Source organism: Perca fluviatilis, chromosome 5 (assembly GCF_010015445.1).
Source record: "Perca fluviatilis chromosome 5, GENO_Pfluv_1.0, whole genome shotgun sequence".
In the NCBI taxonomy this organism is placed as follows: domain Eukaryota; kingdom Metazoa; phylum Chordata; class Actinopteri; order Perciformes; family Percidae; genus Perca; species Perca fluviatilis.
In genome coordinates, this window is record NC_053116.1 from 42283134 (window position 1) to 42304176 (window position 21043).

Here is a 21043-nt window from a genome sequence, read left to right on the forward strand (position 1 = left end):
TCTTCTGCCTCATTTGTATGGTTTCTCCATGTCTTCTCACCTATATACCTGAGAATAGGTGAGAAAGGAGAGAGAGTAGGGAAGACATGCAGGAAGTCCTCACAGGTCGGACTCGAACCCTGGACCTCTGCATCAAGGCATGAGCCTCTCAGTATATGTGCGCCTGCTCTATCCACTGAGCCAAACCGGCCACACTAAAATGTGTATCTACTACGCAAAATGCGTACAGGTTGGCAAGTCTGCTGCTGTATAAGAGCATGAAGATCCTAGTAGGGAGGAGGTCGGGGGGGGTTTGGCTCCTAAAACACAGGACTTTAAAGAGGGGGGGGGGCAGAGTTCATGCAGACGAAGCTGCATGTTTCCAAACATGCAAATCAGACACACAGACAAAAAGGCGCACAGACACACACAAAGAGACATAAACACACACACACACACACACACACACACACACACACACACACACACACACACACACACACACACACACACACACACACACACACACACACACACACACCTTTATGTAATAACATCTTAAACATTTTAATTTCAACATTTTAAAAACTTTACTGAATATTAAAAGCACAGAAACAATAAAGGTCTAAAAACGTTGACACGTTCCAAATATTTACATCAGTTTCAGTACAAACAGGAAATAGGACCTAAAATAATATCAGTATTCTGATTCACCTGCTACAACCACTTTCATAACATCTCATTAAAATCATTAAGAGCTGCAAAATCCAGTATTTACAGTCATTAAGATTAATGGATAAGTTATCAACTATTGCATTTTTCTCCAACTCATTTAATAGTAAAACTTCTGTGATTTGATAAAGTACTTAAAAGGGTAATTTAATTTGTCTTCATCCTGGACTCTATGTCTCCATGTGTCTGATGGAACAACTATTTAATAAAGAGTAAGATCCTTTTAGTTTAACATGAAACAGCCCCGAAATCACCATCACCAAACTCACCAGACTCCATGTACATAATCAGGACTTTTAGTGTGTATAGAGCCAGCATATCTCCACCAGACTCCATGTAAATAATCAGGACTTTTAGCGTGTATAGAGCCAGCATATCTCCACCAGACTCCATGTAAATAATCAGGACTTTTATCATCGTAAAAACACACTCTTCATTCAAAGTGGACAGAAACTAAATAAAACTACCAAAAGCCGTCTTGGTTCATCTTTCCACTGTTCCAACAATCACCACTCTGGTTTGGTTTAAATAAACCCTTAATTCACCCATTTACATGTGGAGATATGCTGGCTCTATACACGCTAAAAGTCCTGATTATTTACATGGAGTCTGGTGGAGTTTGGTGATGGTGATTTCAGGGCTGTTTCATGTTAAACTAAAAGGATCTTACTCTTTAACTAAAAGGTCTATCTCTGTAGGGATCCATCCCATAATGTTGTCAGACTCTTATAATAATAATAATCTGAGTCTGTCAGCAGCAACAACAGAACTTTTAGTGACTCTAACTGCTGCTGAACATTAGTCCTGTAGGGTTACATTACAGCTGGGTTCTGGTTTAATACTGGACCAGGTTCACAGATTGTTGTTCCATCAGACACTCAGACACTCACACATGGAGACAGAGAGTCCAGGGTGATGAAAACAATCATGAAATTACCTTTTAAATATGAATACTTTCTAGTATCTTCTCTCCTCTGGGACAGGAAACTGAAGATCTTTGAGTTGTGGATAAAACCAGACATGTGAAGACGTCATCTTGGGCTTTTAGGAAACACTGATCCACATTTGAGAGACTAAACAACTCATCCATTCATCCAGAACATAATCCACACATTAATCCACCGTGAACATAATCGGTAGTTTGAATTAAAAAGTATTGATGCACTAACGTTGCTGAAAGGCACTCTGGGTAAAAACTTCTGCTCAGATTGTCCTGATTCCCAATCAATAAACACTGAACAGTATTTGGCACCAGGAGGCTTTCTCTGTGAAGCGTTTAGAGAAGAAATCGGCCGTGTGTTTACACATTAATATTCCACTAATACCCAGAGTCTGATGTACACATCATATTTCATTTAGATATTCTCTATATAATAACATTGTCTGATGAAGACTTGTGTGATATTCTGGTATTATTCCGGTTTTAGAGGCATTCTTTGGACATGTATACAGCACATTCAGAACCTGCGTCTCATCGGGGGTGTTACTGCCCGTTTACGGCATACGGTCAGCTCTGGCCGTTTGGAGCAAATTTACGAATCCTACTACGGCCACGCCAAGACCCGCCCTTCAGTAGCATTTATTGGCCAGGCGTCACCTGACCTGTTCAGGTCTCCTGACCAATCAGCTGTCCTAACCTTAACCACTCAAGGTCAATGCCTAACCCCAACCAATCAGGCTGCTATTGAAGGGCGGGCCTTGGAGTGGCTGTAGTAGGATTCGTAAACTTATTTTACTGTGATGGGCCTCTCTGAAGAATAAAAAAGGAGAGAAGAAGATAATCTACACAGGAAGTGATCAGTGTTTGTTGTCTTCAGATAATAAAGTCAGGAAGTCGTGAACACACACAAGATAATAGTTAGTAATAGAAAAAAAAAAACGGAAACAGCTTCATTTATGTGGATATGATAAGGAGATACTGAAGATCCCTCAGAGTAATCAGATTACTGAAGCCGACAGGAAGTGCTGCAGGACGGCAGAGACGCTGAGCAGGATGAGGAGGGGCGTGGCCTGCAGCAGAGGGGCGGAGCCCTTCAGATCCACCTCCACAGGTAAGTGGTCACTGATTCCCACCGCCTGGCAGACAGAAGCAGCAGAGCACAGAGTCAGACCACAGCCCCCCCACAGGGGGCTCTGGGGGCAGTAACAGACTGAACAACATTTGGGGAAATACTGGGACAGATTAATAATCCGATGTTCTCCAGATGTTGATGAATTATAAACAAACCGGTGTGTGTTGCCAGATGTTTTACAGGAGAGGATTAGAGACACAAAAAGGTCAGAATTCAAATACTTTTCACATGAGGCTCTAATCCTCCTCAACATAATATAAACTATACCCCCCCCCCCTTATCTGATCTAAAGGGGAGGACAGACATTTACATCATAGAGCAGACAGGTAATACTGGTAAAGAGACAGACAGACAGAGAGACAGACAGACAGACGGACAGACAGACAGACAGACAGTTACCTTGGCCCTGGGGATTTTTAAATCTTCGGCGTAGTTGTAGACTTGTGCAGAGAATGGAGTGATGGCCTTCAGGAAGGTTTTACCATGTACCACGATCCTGTAACACACACACACACACACACACACACACACACACACACACACACACACACACACACACACACACACACACACACACACACACACACACACACACACACACACACACACAATATTAAAACAATATGCAAAAGGATCCCCCCCTTCACAGAAGAGTTGCTGCTAATGTTTGTTAATTCCATCTCAAACCCTTCCCATGTGCTCCATGTCTGTATTTATGTTTATGACATTAATATTCTCCTGTACAGATCTAAACGTGTTTGGTGATGGTTTTTAGAGGAAGCCTGTAGTTCTTCTCGGAGCCAGAAGGCATTAGACATTTAAATGAGGGGCTGAGTCTACTTTACCAGCAGACAGGAAACACCCTCCTGATGATGCCCTGCATCCTATCCAAAATCTTCGCCTATGCCCCCCCCCACACACCCCTACCTGTCAAAAGCACAGTTGGTTTCCTCGGAGACGGTGGTGTCCACCCGGTCACCAATCAGCCAGGCGAACGCTGAGTTGGTGTACAGACGGATGTCTCGCTTATCGTCTCGGGTCACGTAGGCACAGGCAGCATGGAAATCTCCCAGGAGCATCACGTTCTACACACACACACACACACACACACACACACACACACACACACACACACACACACACACACACACACACACACACACACACACACACACACACACACACACACACACACACACACACAGTTATACTCTTCTGATGGCTTTCATGTTTTTAATAATGAAATGAATAAATAAATCATTCAAAGCTGGTACATGTTTCTATCAGCTCCAGGCGGACGGTTCTGTGTGTGTGTGTGTGTGTGTGTGTGTGTGTGTGTGTGTGTGTGTGTGCACCATATCAGGAAAATTATAATTTTGACTGATATTGCGAATGTGATATGATTCACGATATTTGAGAGAATGATAATTTTTGTATCATTATTCTTATTTTCATTGAAAAATATTAAAATAACTGAAAATGATGATAGTGTGATTACTGTGAGGAGAGGTTTTCTTTAGTCTGTAGGATACTATCTGTCTCTGCAGCATCACAACACTTCATTTACAACCGTTTGACTCATATTATATGAAACCTATCTCTTATGAAGATAGATTGAGAAAATTAAGTTCACAGACTGTCATATTGAGGAGATCCAGAGATGATATGATTCAGGTATATCAGCTTGTAACAAGGAATATATGATGTAACAGCTGAGCCTATGTACGAGACTCGAGGGAATTCTTTCAAACGTTACCCTAGAACATGGCTGTCTGAAAAGAGGAAGAATAAAACCATGAAGAAGGTGTGTGTTCCCTTCAGTTAACTCTTTAAACAACAGGTTAGATACATTTTGCCTGTCAGAAAGTGTAATGTATAATTATTATTAATTATAAAGCTTGTCAGTAATTTATGCAACTTAGTCATGAATTTGTTTTGTGTTGCTTGAGTCTGGAATAGATATTTTTTCAATAAATTTCAATAAATATTTTACCTTTAACGAATATTGCCGCCCCCCCTGTGATTTGGATAATGCACTAATATAGTCCAGACTGACTTGTGCAGCCCGAGTAGAAACCAGATGCAGCTAGAGCTGGGCAATATATGGATATTAAATAGATATCGTGATAGGAGACTAGATATCATCTTAGATTTTGGATATCGCAATAAGACATAAGTGTCTGTTCCTGGTTTTAAAGGCTGCATTACAGTAAAGTGATGTCATGTTCTGACCTCACCAGACTGTAACTGTTCTATTATTCACCTTTACCCACTTAGTCATTATATCCACATTACTGATAAAATTTTGTCTAAAATCTCATTGTGTAAATATTTTGTGAAAGCACCGATAGTCAACACTACAATATCGTTGAGGTATCGATATCGAGGTATTTGGTCAAAGATATGGTGATATTTGATTTTCTCCATATCGGCCAGCCCCAGATGCAGCCCTGCTTCAGGTCCAGCCAGACTCCTCACCTTGTTGCTCCACTTCTTGCTGACTTCCTGGAAGACGTCGTAGAGCCGGTCGATCTCCTGGACCGCCCGGCTCGGGTCCGAGTGCAGAGGAATCAGAATAAAGGACTTGATCGCTGCAGAACGGAGAGACAACGAGAGAAAGGTAGACACACACACACACACACACACACACACACACACACACACACACACACACACACACACACACACACACACACACACACACACACACACACACACACACACACACACACACACACACACACACACACACACACACACACACACACACACCTGTTATAAAGGAAGTTATCAGCTGCTCTTCTTTCCCTCAATAACATCTACTGGAACAGATAAAAACCATTCAGACACCAAATGGGTTTATTAACTTAGAATGAAATACTTTTAACTCCATGTAGTGGATTCTTTTCTTCATCAAGTGTTTCTTTGTCTCGAGAGGTCATCGGGATAGACTCCGTCAACACAGTTTACATTATTATTATTATTATTATTATTATTATTATTATTATTATTAACAACCCTTGTGTTGTCTCCCCCCCACCGACCATGCAACTTATAACAACTTATTAATAGAAATCTAACACTTCTGTGACGCCTTTTTCCCGATGATTTAGACAAATTTATTTTATTTTTTTATTTTTTTAACTTCTGAGGCTTTTCCCCTCTACCACCAGTACTGTGTACACACCACGTACACCTACTTATTACCACTATAGTGTTATTCTTATTTTTCATTCATGGTCAATAAACCTCATTGGATTTTAAAATTATAAAAACTTTTTGGGTCAAAAAAGCTGAAATGATGAATTAATTTGACTAATATTAGAGGAACGTATGTTGATGGATAATCAAAGACTCCTCAAAGTTGAGGCAGAATAATGTTTAGAAACTGTTTCATGTTTTTTTTTTAAATGCTATAAAATTGACTTAAACAACTCAAAATGAAATGAAAGAATAGTGATCATTAGCTGTACTGAACCTGGAACCATCCATGTTACTCGCTCGGTAATTTGGTTGGAAAAGAAACCCTTCTTATTTATTTTTTAAATATAGACATTTTGATAACCAATTTGGCCCAGAGGACAACAGGAGGGTTAAAGCTCACACCATTATATATAGTCTTTTTATCGTCATGGCGATATCACACATCCTGAAAGACACTCAGAGATATTTAGTGTTAGTGGAAAGAAAATATATTGCACTTTAAAATGTAACTCTGCCTTTTATAATCAAGTCAATGTTTAATCTGTTCAATTCATACTTTGCAGTGACGTCATTACCATGGATTCCTGGCGGGCAAGAAACGCCGATAGAATGGTGCTGAACAGTGGCCAGTCACAGGAACTGCAGCCTTTCAGATTACCAATACTACAATCAATCAACTATTCAGACCATAAGTCACAGGAACTTGTGATCCATACACAGCACCCGCTGATGTTTTCACTGCTTTGAAGCTGGCCAAGTCTCTCCCAGACTTGGAGTTTGGAGATATTTACATCTATCTTATAGAGAATCAGACTTATTTACATCTATCATATAGAGAATCAGACTTATTTACATCTATCATATAGAGAATCAGACTTATTTACATCTATCATATAGAGAATCAGACTTATTTACATCTATCATATAGAGAATCAGACTTATTTACATCTATCATATAGAGAATCAGACTTATTTACATCTATCATATAGAGAATCAGACTTATTTACATCTATCTTATAGAGAATCAGACTTATTTACATCTATCATATAGAGAATCAGACTTATTTACATCTATCATATAGAGAATCAGACTTATTTACATCTATCATATAGAGAATCAGACTTATTTACATCTATCTCATAGAGAATCAGACTTATTTACATCTATCTTATAGAGAATCAGACTTATTTACATCTATCATATAGAGAATCAGACTTATTTACATCTATCTTATAGAGAATCAGACTTATTTACATCTATCATATAGAGAATCAGACTTATTTACATCTATCTTATAGAGAATCAGACTTATTTACATCTATCTTATAGAGAATCAGACTTATTTACATCTATCATATAGAGAATCAGACTTATTTACATCTATCTTATAGAGAATCAGACTTATTTACATCTATCTTATAGAGAATCAGACTTATTTACATCTATCTTATAGAGAATCAGACTTATTTACATCTATCTTATAGAGAATCAGACTTATTTACATCTATCTTATAGAGAATCAGACTTATTTACATCTATCTTATAGAGAATCAGACTTATTTACATCTATCTTATAGAGAATCAGACTTATTTACAGCTATCATAGAGAATCAGACTTATTTACTATCATATATGAATCAGACTTATTTACATCCCTCTAGACAATCAACTTATTCCTCTACCACATCTATCAGCTTTAGCCTCCTATCTCATCCTTCCACCATCCATTCTTCCCTCCTTCTCCTTTACTTCCCCCATCTCAAATCCATTTCCTTCCATCCATTTCCTTCCCTCTCTCCTCCATTCCTTCCATCTATCCACCATCTATTCCTTCCATCCATTTCCTTCTACTCTCCACCATCCATTCCCCTCCATCCACTTTCCTTCCACCTCTTCATCCATTTCCTTCTACCTTCCCTCCATTTCCTTCCATCTTTCCTTTCATCCATCCTTCAGCCCCTCTTTTCATCCAGCCATCCTCCCTTCTTCCATCTATCTTATCCTTCCTACCATACAACTCAGACTCTACCCCCATCCCATCCAGATTTCCCCCATTCCTTATCCACTCCTCTTCCATTCTTTTCCATTTCCTCTTCTTTCCTTCCTCTTTTCCATTTATCATCCATCCTCTTTCATCCAGCCTTCCACTCCTCTTTTCCTTCCATTATCCTCCTTCTCCATTCACCCACTCCTCATTCCTTCACTCTACTCTTCTATCCACTATCTTTTTCCGTGGGTCATTCTATCCTTTGTCTCTTTCCTGTCTTCATTACTACTTCTTTCCGTGTGTGTCTTCATCTTAAAAAAAAATTAAAAACCATGTGTCACTGTGTTATTTCTCTTCTGTCCGTTGTTTGTTTCCATTTCTGTGTGGGTGTTTCCTCCAGTTGTCCGTTGTCATGATCTCTCTGTGTCTTATGTCCGTCCATGTGTCTTTTGTGTGTGTTGTGTGTCAGTCAATGTGCTTGGTCTGTGTCTGCATCATCTGTGCCTTGATCTATCTGTGTTCTCCTCTTTCAGTCTTTCTGGTTTTTTTTTTCCTTGCTTCCGTTTCGTGTCTTCTGTGTGTTTTCGTAGTCGATTTTTCATGTTCTGTTATGTCCTCATTATCAGTTATCACATGGATTATACAGTATCCATTGGCCCTACGTTTCTCCGTGGACAAGTGGTTTCCGAATCCTGTTCGTTCCTGTCCATCTCTGGTTCCTATGGTTGGTTACTGTATTATCGTTATGGGATTCCGTTCCATTCCTCCGTTCCTGTGTGTCTCACTCCTCTGTTCCTTCCTGGTTGTCCTGTCCTTCCATACTCCTGTCCTTCCTGGTCTCCTCTTCTCCTGTATCTTCTGTGTCTCTGGAATCTGTCTCCTGAATTCTCCTGAATGCCTGGAATAAATGTGCAACCCCTGTAATACCTGATACTCTGAATACATACTCCTGAATACTCCTGAAATCTATCTCCTGAATCTTCTCCTGGAATTTTTGCTTTTGCTTTTTTTTTTGCTTTTCCTTTTTTTTGTCTCTTCTGTAATCATGCATGTCTGAATACATGCCTGAATTGTGTCCCTGAATCATCCTCCTGGAATCATGCTCTGATACATGCCCTGAATCATGCCCCTAATACATACCACTGCCACTCCTAATCACTCCCTGTCCACCACCCCACTCCCTGAATCCACCCTAATGCCCTTTTAAAATACATACCCCTAAAATACATCCCCCTGAAATACATACCCCCTGAAATACATACTCCCTGAAATACATACTCCCTGAAATACATACTCCCTGAAATACATACTCCCTGAAATACATACTCCCTGAAATACATACTCCCTGAAATACATACCCCCTGAAATACATACTCCCTGAAATACATACTCCCTGAAATACATACTCCCTGAAATACATACCCCCTGAAATACATACTCCCTGAAATACATACTCCCTGAAATACATACTCCCTGAAATACATACTCCCTGAAATACATACTCCCTGAAATACATACCCCCTGAAATACATACTCCCTGAAATACATACTCCCTGAAATACATACTCCCTGAAATACATACTCCCTGAAATACATACTCCCTGAAATACATACTCCCTGAAATACATACTCCCTGTCCTTCTGAATGAAATACATCCTGATCAAAAGAAATACATCCTGATCAATGGAATAAATTGTTGTTGTTGTTGTTGTTGTTGTTTTAAAGCTGTAGTACTGTGAAGGTGATATTTTTGCTCATTTTTCTAAAGTCAAACTGGATTTGCTCATGGCCCCCACCAACAAGTTTATTTAGCTAAAAAAAGAGTTGTGTTGTTGTATTGTGTGTTGTTGTGTAATTGAGCTGTTATTGTGTAGTTGTGTTGTATAGTGTAGTTGTGTTGTGTTGTATACTGTAGTTGTGTTATGTTGTTGTGTGTCCACTGACCAGTTTTGGCGCTGTAGAACTGAACAGCAAACGGCGGTCTGACGAAGGAGTCGGGCTTCTGGTACTGATACTGACCCGTCACATTCACCGTGTCTGTCCTGGAGACAGAAACAAGAGGTCATGTTTACTAGACCTATGTTGACTAGATCTATGTTTACTAGACCTGTTTACTAGATCTACGTTTACTAGATCTATGTTTACTAGACCTATGTTTACTAGACCTATGTTGACTAGATCTATGTTTACTAGACCTATGTTTACTAGACCTATGTTTACTAGACCTATGTTTACTAGATGTTTACTAGACTTATGTTTACTAGATCTATGTTTACTAGACCTATGTTGACTAGATCTATGTTTACTAGACCTGTGTTTACTAGACCTGTTTACTAGACCTATATTTACTAGATCTGTTTACTGGACCTGTGTTTACTAGACCTGTGTTTACTAGACCTATGTTTACTAGACCTATGTTTACTAGATCTATGTTTACTAGACCAGGGGCCTGTTTCACAAAACCAAGATAAGGGATTAAGCCGGGATTTCCCAGTTATCCTGGATGAATTAAGCCTTGATTCGGTTTCCACTGAGCGGAGGCACATAAATCACCATGGAGATTTATTCTGTACAGCTAGCCTGCTCCTGGCCAGGCTAACAGCCAGGATTTATTTAATCCTGGAGCCTTTTCTGATCACCCAGCAGTGGTTTTAACCTATTGTTATCAGCATGGATTAAAATACAACAGGTGCATTTTGCTGTTCATTTAAGTACTGTTATTATTTAAAGTTGTGACCATTATTTTATAATTATTCATGTGACATTATTACTGTTATATTGCTGTATGAAGACTGATGTTCATATTGTTGTTAGAAGTTTAATTAATATATTATGGCAGTTGTTGAGATAATTAGAAAAGGCTGATCAAATTTCAAATGTGTTTTAAATGAAGTCTGTTACTAAGGCAATACATACAATGCTGTACATTTCTATAGTTGACCAATGCACCTTGAATTATTTTGGTTGATTCATTTTTTTTTTTTTATTCTTTAACAATAAGTATCATGTTTGTTCCACTTCCATGTGCATTGTATTTGGCATTCTTAGCACACAATTTGTGTTGTCCAGTAAACTGCAACTATAATTTGGGAGGATTGTACAATTTTAAGAACATATCCTAATGGTACAATCCTCCCAAATGATAGTCTTAGTTCACTGGACCAGTAACTATCTAGTGATGTAGGCTACTGTGCATTCATGACAACAGGGAGAGGACACCTCAATGGTTTTTGACCTTATATTTGGGGGGAAATAACTGATGAATATCACTCTGTTCCATTCATGTTTATAGTGTGCATGGAATTTATCACTTAATTATCTTCATAGTTTCTAGATTTTAGAGTCTAAGTTCTTTAGTGTCTTTATTTTCTATGTCCATATATACAGGGGGCAAGGCATATAATATGTAGAGAAGGAAACTCGTCCTCTATCAAATAAAAAAAAGCGAAAAAGGGTGGCAGACAATAGCGGACAGACTGAATGATAGCCTAAAAATATACATTTATGAACTACTGCTCTTAACTGAAACCATTCAATAAGTCACTGTCATTGGCAAAAACGAACAGTTGTACACTTTGCATTAAACGCGAGCAGTGGAAGTTAATATGACTTAGGACATTTATATTTTTAGCCCATGAGAGAGAGAGGGAGAAACAGAGTGAAAGAGATATTTACGCATCATATTCTAGCGTTGTAGAAAATTGATCTTTATGGTAAATTTCCTGAGTAACATTATCTTCTGCTTACTTTTAAGGCAAAGAGTACAACTGTTAATTTTCGCAAATGATTAGTAGCCTAATCCTTGAATGGTATGATTATGACGGTTTCAATTCAGAGCAGTTGTCAGTTAATGTATATATTTAGGCTACAATTACGCATTCATTCGGTCCGTGATCATCTGCCCCGCGCTTTCGCTGTTTCATTACAGCGGCCGTGTTTCTTTTCTTTTTATACAAATGTATTTCATGATATCATACTTCCACAAAAAGCTGCTGCTCACTCTGTATAAAGTATGTACAATCGTAGTCTCCATTTTGGCATCAGTAAATCTGTGATCGACCTCGCGGTCTTTTGAGGAAAGCCGTGGCGCCGCATCTATCTGAATTACTTCAGCCTGGCTCGACCTAGTCGCTCCTCCTCAGCCTGGCTTGGCCGTTGAAACGCACCAAGCCAGGCTGCACAGATTAGGCTAGGTCAAGCCTGGCTTTATCAGTTATCCTGGATTTATATATTCTGCTTTTTGTGAAACAGGCCCCTGTTTACTAGACCTATATTTACTAGATCTGTTTACTGGATCTATGTTTACTAGACTTATGTTTACTAGATCTATGTTTACTAGACCTGTGTTTACTAGATCTGTGTTTACTAGACCTGTGTTTACTAGACCTGTTTACTAGACCTATATTTACTAGATCTGTTTACTGGATCTATGTTTACTAGACCTATGTTTACTAGATCTATGTTTACTAGATCTATGTTTACTAGATCTATGTTTACTAGATCTATGTTTACTAGATCTATGTTTACTAGATCTATGTTTACTAGACCTGTTTATTAGACCTGTGTTTACTAGACCTGTGTTTATAGACCTGTGTTTACTAGATCTACGTTTACTAGACCTATGTTTACTAGATCTGTTTACTAGACCTGTGTTTACTAGATCTGTGTTTACTAGATCTGTGTTTACTAGATCTGTGTTTACTAGACCTGTGTTTACTAGACCTGTGTTTACTAGACCTGTGTTTACTAGACCTATGTTTACTAGATCTATGTTTACTAGACCTGTTTATTAGATCTGTGTTTACTAGACCTGTGTTTACTAGATCTATGTTTATTAGATCTATGTTTATTAGATATATGTTTACTACATCTGTGTTTACTAGACCTATGTTTACTAGATCTATGTTTACTAGACCTATGTTTACTAGATCTATGTTTACTAGACCTATGTTTACTAGATCTGTGTTTACTAGACCTGTGTTTACTAGATCTATGTTTATTAGATCTATGTTTATTAGATATATGTTTACTACATCTGTGTTTACTAGACCTATGTTTACTAGATCTATGTTTACTAGACCTATGTTTACTAGATCTATGTTTACTAGATCTATGTTTACTAGATGTATATCTTCTCGTTATTAGTTTTCTGCCAACAGGCAGATGTGTACAGGTGTGTTTCCTGGATGGATCACAGTGCGGAGTCTCACCTGTAGAGGAAAACGTACTGCTGCATGTCCTCAGGGTCAGGCCCCAGACTCTTACTGGCCACTGATTGGTAGGTGTAGCCGTCATACCTCAACACACAAACCGAGAAACTGTTAGTTACTGAGATAACGCAAACAGACAGCAGCGGAGCCCCTCTGAACTACAGCTGCGCTATTAATTCATTCTTATCGGAATGATGCTGAACATTAGTCCTGTAGGGTTACATTACAGCTTGGTTCAGGTTTAATACTGGACCAGGTTCACAGATTGTTGTTCCATCAGACACTCAGACACACAAACATGGAGACAAAAGCCCTCATTTATGAAACGTGCGTACGACCTAAAACAGGCGTAGGACGGGCGTAAGCCGATTCCTACGCAAAGCTCGGCATTTATTCATTTGAACGTGAGCGTAGGCTGCAATTAAAATCTCACGTCTGGTCTGCACTCGTGTACGCAAGTTTTCGAGTCAGTGTGGACTTGCGGTGCAGCATATAACCAATCAATTCAATGTTTTTTTAATCTGAATTTTATGTGATGGATCAGAACACAATAGTCTAAGTTGGTGAAGTGAAATGACAAATATATATACATAAAACTATTTTTTAGAAATAAAAAACTGAAAATTGGCATGTGGGTATGTATTCACCCCATTTGTTATGAAGCCCATAAAAAGCTCTGGTGCAACCAATTACCTTCAGAAGTCACATAATTAGTGAAATGATGTCCACCTGTGTGCAATTTAAGTGTCACATGATCTGTCATTACATATAGACACCTTTTTTGAAAGGCCCCAGAGGCTGCAACACCTAAGCAAGAGGCCCCACTAACCAAATACTGCCATGGAGACCAAGGAACTCTCCAAACAAGTAAGGGACAATGTTGTTGAGAAGTACAAATCAGGGTTAGGTTATAAAAAAATATCAAAATCTTTGACGATTCCCAGGAGCACCATCAAATCTATCATAACCAAATGGAAAGTATATGGCGCAACAGCAAACCTGCCACGAGACGGACGCCCACCAAAACTCACGGACCGGGCAAGGGCATTAATCAGAGAGGCAGCACAGAGACCTAAGGTAACCCTGGAGGAGCTGCCGAGCTCCACAGCAGAGACTGGAGGATCTGTACGTAGGACGACAATAGGCCGTACGCTCCATAGAGTTGGGCTTTATGGCAGAGTGGCCAGAAGAAAGCCATTATTTTCAGCAAAATACAAAATGGCACGTTTTGAGTTTGCAAAAAGGCATGTGGGAGACTAGGACGGAGGTTCACCTTCCAGCAGGACAATGAACCCAAACACACTGCTAAAGCAACACTTGAGTGGTTTAAAAGGAACACGCCGACTTATTGTGAATTTAGCTTATTCACCGTAACCCCCAGAGTTAGACAAGTCCATACATACCCTTCTCATCTCAGTGCGTGCTGTAACGCTGTCTGACGGCATCAGCCCAGCACAGAACCTGCAGGTGAGTGGTTCCAGTAATCCTACTGCTCCGAATAAGTGACAAAATAACACCAACATGTTCCTATTTACATGTTGTGATTTGTCGAGTCACAGCGTGTACAAAAAAAAAACGTAACATGAGACACAGCCATCTTCTAATCGTAAACAAACTAGGAACTATATTCTCAGGTGGAAGAATATAGTACTTGGGCGGAGTGATATGCTCGCAGCAAGCCTGTCTGAGAATATAGTTCCCAGTTTGTTTACTGTTAGAAGATGGCTGTGTCTCATGTTACGTTGTTATTTGTACACGCTGTGACTCTACAAATCACAACATGTAAACAGGAACATGTTGGCGTTATTTTGTCACTTTTGTCACAATTCGGAGCAGTAGGATTACTGGAACCAGTCACCTGCATTTTCTGTGCTAGGCTAAGCTAATGCTGGAGCCGTCAGACAGCCTTACAGTACGCACAGAGATGAGAAGGGTATGTATGGACTAGTCTAACTCTGGGGGTTACGGTGAATAAGATAAAGTCCCAATAAGTTGGCGTGTTCCTTTAAGGGGAAACCTGTAAATGTGTTGGAATGGCCTAGTCAAAGCCCAGACCTCAATCTAACACAAAATCTGTGGTCGGACTTAAAGATTGCTGTTCACATGGACAAACCATCCAACTTGAAGGAGCCGGAGCAGTTTTGCAAGGAGGAATGGGCAAAAATCCTAGTGGTAAGATGTGACAAGCTCATAGAGACTTGGAGCTGTGATCGCTGCAAAAGGTGGCTCTACAAAGTATTGACTTTAGGGGGGTGGATAGTTATGCACATTGACTTTTTTCTGTTATTTTGTCCTATTTGTTGTTTGCTTCACATAAAAAAAAAAAAACAACAACAACAACAACGACATGTTCAAAGTTGTGGGCATGTTCTGTAAACGGTGGAGATGGAGCAGTGGGTATGACACATGCCTTTGGTTTGGGAGATCCGGGTTCGATTCTCACTGTGATACATCAACCAATGTGTCCCTGAGCAAGGCACTTGACCCCTAGTTGTTCCAGAGCAACCTCTGATATATAGAGCAATTGTAAGTCGCTTTGGATAAAAGCGTCAGCTAAATGACATGTAATGTAAATGATGCAAATCCTTAAACAATCCAGGTTGTGAGGCAACAAAACATGAAAAATGCCAAGGGGGGAGAATACTTTTTCAAGGCACTGTATCAGCAATGGCAGATCTGGCTCTTTTAGAAGACCACTATGCGCCAGTGCACACGTACGCGCACGTGCCACAGTGGACCGCTCCATCGGATTGATTAAGGGCAGATGGCTATGTCTTGCAGGATAAATGTAGCGATGGAGCCAGATGACCTGATGCCCAGAGAGCAGTGTCCAGCACAGCCCCAACTGGGGGCTATACCAAGGAGACAGGATATTATTCCTCTTTTAAAAGGTAGCCTATAGTGTTATGTTTGGCAATGATATTCAATACAGGAAACCTGACGATGCACAACATTTTTATTTATTATTCAGGTTTTCGTTTCTCTTTTAAAGTGTCATTAATGGCCACAAGTGAACGATTTATTTCTGACATTGACCGAGTTATTTTGGCTTGTTTTTCCAGCCCCTCTGCTGTCAGGAGACAGGGTCTGGGTGGTGGTCCAGCACGGGGGGCGGAGGACACAAGCTCTCCCTCAGCGGTTACCTCGTTCTGACTCATTAAAAAAACACGAGTAAAATAAAAGACACTGCATAAACTCCGCCACTGTGTGTTTATTTAAATATAGGTACACCATGTAGGCCTAAGAGATTGCAATATAAGCCTGTATATTACTATTAGGGCTATAGCATTACATGTCAAGGGTGTATAAATTAAATAAACTTCAGCTTGAGTCTGATTTACCACGGCAACACTGTTGACCGCATCAGTGATCTCTTTCCATCCCACATTCTTTCTACAGCCTTTAATACCAGTTTTCAGGCTGCCAAATAGTACACACGTTAGTGCATATGAACCGGAGATATCAGCGTTTCAATCTCCACCTTTGCCGCTTCTCAAAACTGAGAATATATTGGGGCGTGATATTTAAATTATGGTTTCCAGCCGCTACATTTATCAATGTACGACCATTCTTACACTCTGATTGGTGTGATACCAAAGTTTCATGAATCACACGTGAAGCCTGTCGTAATATATCTGCGCTGGTTTCTATGTTAGGTTGATAAATGAGGGCCAAAGAGTCCAACTTTGAAAACAAAACAAAAATAACCTTTAAATCAAGTATGTGAAATCCCTCAGTTAGCTGAGCATTATTAGCATATTCTCCTCTAAATTACCTGTTTGAAAAGAAGTTTCTCACAGAACAACACATGCACAACAACCCCGATTCAGATGGTTTACAATATAAACAAATAAGTAGGAATCATGCTTTTTATCCCATGTTGATTAATAGTTTACACCCTCAGAATAGACACCAACGGACACGGTTCTTAAGTAAGAAGAGACACTTGCAAAATCCCAGGTCCCCATTCCGTAGCCAAATAAATCTATGACCAACCCCCAGAGATTATAAAGAAGTTATTCACCAACCAATCATACAGAGACTCAATCTGATTGTTCCCTGTTAAACATCACCAGAAAGAGCAAAGAAAGCCTTGTTCAGGTATAGTGCTGCTCATGAGTTTATGAACCCATGCTGAAGTTGACTAAAAAGAGGAATAAAAAAAATCATATTTTGGAAATTGATCTTAATGCCTTAATTAAAAGAAATGAGGAAAAATCCAACCTTTAAGGATACCAATTTTCATTGTTAATGAATAATGTATCATAAATAAATAAATGTTCTTCCTTAAAATACAGGGGGCATAAGTCAGTCCACCCCTATGTTAAATTCCCATAGAGGCAGGCAGATGTTTATTATAAAGGCCAGTTATTTCATGGATCCAGGATACTATGCATCCTGATAAAGTTCCCTTGGCCTTTGGAATTAAAATAGCCCCCCCACATCATCACATACCCTTCATCATACCCTTCACCACACCCCCCCATCATCATCACATACCCTTCACCATACCCCCACATCATACCCTTCACCATACCCCCATCATCACATACCCTTCACCATACCTAGAGATTGGCATGGGATACTTTCCATAAGATCATCTCTCAATGCAACATAAAACCATGTCAATCTCTAGGTATGGTGAAGGGTATGTGATGATGGGGGTATGGTGAAGGGTATGTGATGATGGGGGGGGGGGCTATTTTAATAATAAAGAAAATTGGTGTCCTTAAAGGTCGGATTTTCCTTTTTTGTTTGTTTAATTAAGGCATTAAGATCAATTTCCAAAAGATGTTTTTTTTTATTCCTCTTTTTAGTGAACTTTAGCATGGGATCATATGAGCACCACTGTATATAATTTGGGTTAAATTGGGCACTTTTGGTTCCTCTTTTCTCAGCAGGTGTTCTGGTATTTTGATCTTTTGTTACCGGTTTGTTTTCATGCGAGGCATAAGCTCCCCGGAGATACTCCGGACCTATTCTCCCCCCCCCACCCTCTACTCCTACCCTCAGGGCTTTTAGTTTTTTAGTATTTTTAGGTATTTTTTATTCTCTTGCATTGTATATAATTATCTGTAACACTTTATTTTGGTAAGTTCCAGAGTATCTGTAACAGCGACTGTCCAAAATAAAGTGTGACGTCAGGGTTAGTAAAGTGGGTAAATAAAGGTGCCAGAGATGATTAATGAAGAGATGAATAAAAGATGTCACACATGCTGATGAAGTCCACTGTACCTGTCGGTCGCCCTGTTGGAGGCAGACACAACGATCACATGATGAGTTAGTATTCCTGTCAGCTCAGTAGGGGACGTTTGGTCAACATTACACCAGAGAGACTTATCATTTGATTTGAACAGCTTCTGTTGTTGAATAAAAGGAGCATTGTATTATGAATTTGTGCATTCTCTGAACTGTGTAATGAACTCTGTCTTACTTCAGATTGAAAACATCTGAAACTAAAAGACTCGCTGTCTTTTTTTGGCTGGTTAAAATCTACAAAAATCAGCTACAGGGCTGCAACTACAGATTATCTTCATGGTGGATTAACGTATGGATTATGTTCTGGATTAATGGACGAGTAGTTTGGTCTCTAAAATGTGGATCAGTGTTTCCCAAAAAGCCCAAGATGACTTCCTCTAATGTCTTGTTTTGTCCACAACTCAAATGGTGTTTTTCCATTACGTGGTACCTGCACTACTCTACTCTACCGCGGTGTCCCGTCCTCCTTTTACCACTGCAGATTTAGTACCGCGTGGCTGGTGGTCATAGCGACGCCACAGGAAACTGCCGTGACCTGACGCGACACAGAGAACGTTGAATGTGTGTTGTTTTGGATTCTCAGCATGTGGCTGTTGGCCAGAAGACCCTCTCTGATCAACCGGTGATCACGGGACATCAGTGAGTAATCAGAATTATTTAGAAGTTACTGCACACTATATTGACTCTGGTAAGTAGGGTTGGGTACCGAAACGTGCCGACCTAAACGATAGTAACGAGACCGAATAAGAACGAAACCTTCGGTGCCTCATTTCAGTGCCTGACTTTACACTATACCTGACAGCATGTAACGTTAGCCTACCTTTAGCTAGCAGCTGGATTAAACAGGGTTAAAATGCTGACAGCTAACGTTAAACAGTGTAAAGTGTGACTGTATTTCACTGTAGAGGATTCCAACACCGGGACCTAACAGTCTGCTCTGCAGCGCAGCAGCTGCCGAAGTCGGAATTAAACAACACAGACGGTGCTTAAAACTAGTAGCCTCGTGGTGCATTCAAAGTTATTGCAAAATAAGCAGAGGCACCTTATGAGCAGCAGGGGGAGCTGACTGCTGAGGAGCATCTGTCTGCAGCTTCACCAGCAGGCTGGCTCAATTGCACCTGACTGCAGTACGCAGATCGGGATTGGGCTAAATGTGGGCGGAGCTAAAAGTTTGACTCCGCGCGGGCGCCATCTAGCGGCGGAAATCAGGCAGCACATTCTTAAATGTCAATGCAGCACCTTTGGACAGCGATTAGAATATTGGTATTAGGAAAATAAGAACGGGGAAAAGCAAACGTGACTAGCGTGAAATCAGCTCTCTGGAGTGAAAGCAGCTATTGGGCAAATGGGCGGAGTCAAACGTTTAGCTCCACCCACGTTGAGCCACTCCTCGATCTGCGTACTGCAGTCAGGGCTTACTCGGCTGGCTTGGCCTCTTGTTTCACATGATAGAAAATGATGATGTAGGCTAAACACAAACGACATTTCATGCAACAACAGTGAAGTTTTCATGTAGTTTCTATAATTGGGCTCGTGTTAGTGAGGACTAGATTAGGACTGGATTTAAAGCCTGTCTTAGTGAGGACTAGATTAGGACTGGATTTAAAGCTGATTCTGGTTCCCAACTTCGCCCCAGGTGTGTCTGTTTAAAACACGACTCAGACAACTTCTCTCTTTTGATGTTATATTTAATTAAGCAACAGTAGAAACATGGGTGTGGGTAGCTCTGCTACGTGTGTTTTTGTGCGTGGTCGAGGTCCGAGGGCACACAAAATCTCAACAGATAGTCATTGTGCAAGCACCCGACCTCTCCTTTTTCTTTCTTTCACTCTTCCGCGGTGGGCTATTCTCCAACATGTAGCCTACTCACAACAATCACTCCTGGTTGACGGCCTTTTGTACAGCCCGTGTAGGCTACTTTTTCAGACTTCCAGCCACTCCAATTTGATCTCGCTTTGTTTTCTCTTTGGACTTTCAATTTGAATTATGAATAAATATTTCCTCCATAAATATTTAGCTAAAGAGACAGATGGAAGAAAGTTTTGGCAAAGATGTGAAAGTTGTGCGACTGATACAGAAATAGATTATCGTGCAAAATGGGCCTTTTAGAAAGTCTGCTAATAACGGACCTTGGTTATAAACAGTCAATCACAACGAAAAGGAAAGTTTGGGGTTGCCAGGTTGTTAAAAATCTCTCCTGAAATATTTACCTGTTGAGAGAGTCCAGCAGCGCTTGGATGCCTTTACCGTCAAAATCTGTCACATGCAGCAGGAGACAGATATCACAACGAGACGCAATCTGCAGACAGACAGAAAGAAGAGAGAGAGACAGACAGGAGAGAGAGACAGACATATATATCAGATTTAAGTGTCATTTAAATTCGGAGAGTCAGGGCTTTTTCTCTCTGTGATCAACAGACCTAAACAGAATCTTTTTGCAGATTTAATTTCATGTTTTTGATTTAACTGTAACGTAAAAGTCGTGGAGATGTCGGAGAAATGTGTATAGTATCTTACCCGTGTGAGAGTGTGCAGTACTCTGTAGTCCCGTGATTTGTCGAGGTTGAATCCCTGCACGTTGTAGGAGCAGATCTTGA

At 40.1% G+C, this 21043-nt stretch overlaps 1 protein-coding gene across 2 annotated transcripts in view; it reads right to left on the reverse strand.

Moving 5' to 3' along the window:
- Positions 1–1502: 1502 nt before the first annotated feature.
- LOC120558557 (deoxyribonuclease-1-like 2) overlaps positions 1503–21043 on the reverse strand; it is a 24981-nt gene continuing 5440 nt past the window's right edge. Inside the window, exons 2-10 of one of the 2 annotated variants that reach the window (XM_039799603.1) lie at positions 20964–21043; positions 20657–20745; positions 18423–18434; positions 13188–13274; positions 9922–10019; positions 5262–5374; positions 3711–3868; positions 3183–3279; positions 1503–2787 (exon numbers count right to left, since the gene is read on the reverse strand). The exon at positions 20964–21043 is cut by the window's right edge and continues 83 nt beyond it. In XM_039799603.1, the coding sequence (XP_039655537.1) occupies positions 2650–2787; positions 3183–3279; positions 3711–3868; positions 5262–5374; positions 9922–10019; positions 13188–13274; positions 18423–18434; positions 20657–20745; positions 20964–21043 (872 nt within the window). In that variant the 3' untranslated portion in view covers positions 1503–2649. The remainder of the gene's footprint in view (positions 2788–3182; positions 3280–3710; positions 3869–5261; positions 5375–9921; positions 10020–13187; positions 13275–18422; positions 18435–20656; positions 20746–20963) is intronic. The other variant, XM_039799604.1, reaches the window with a different exon arrangement.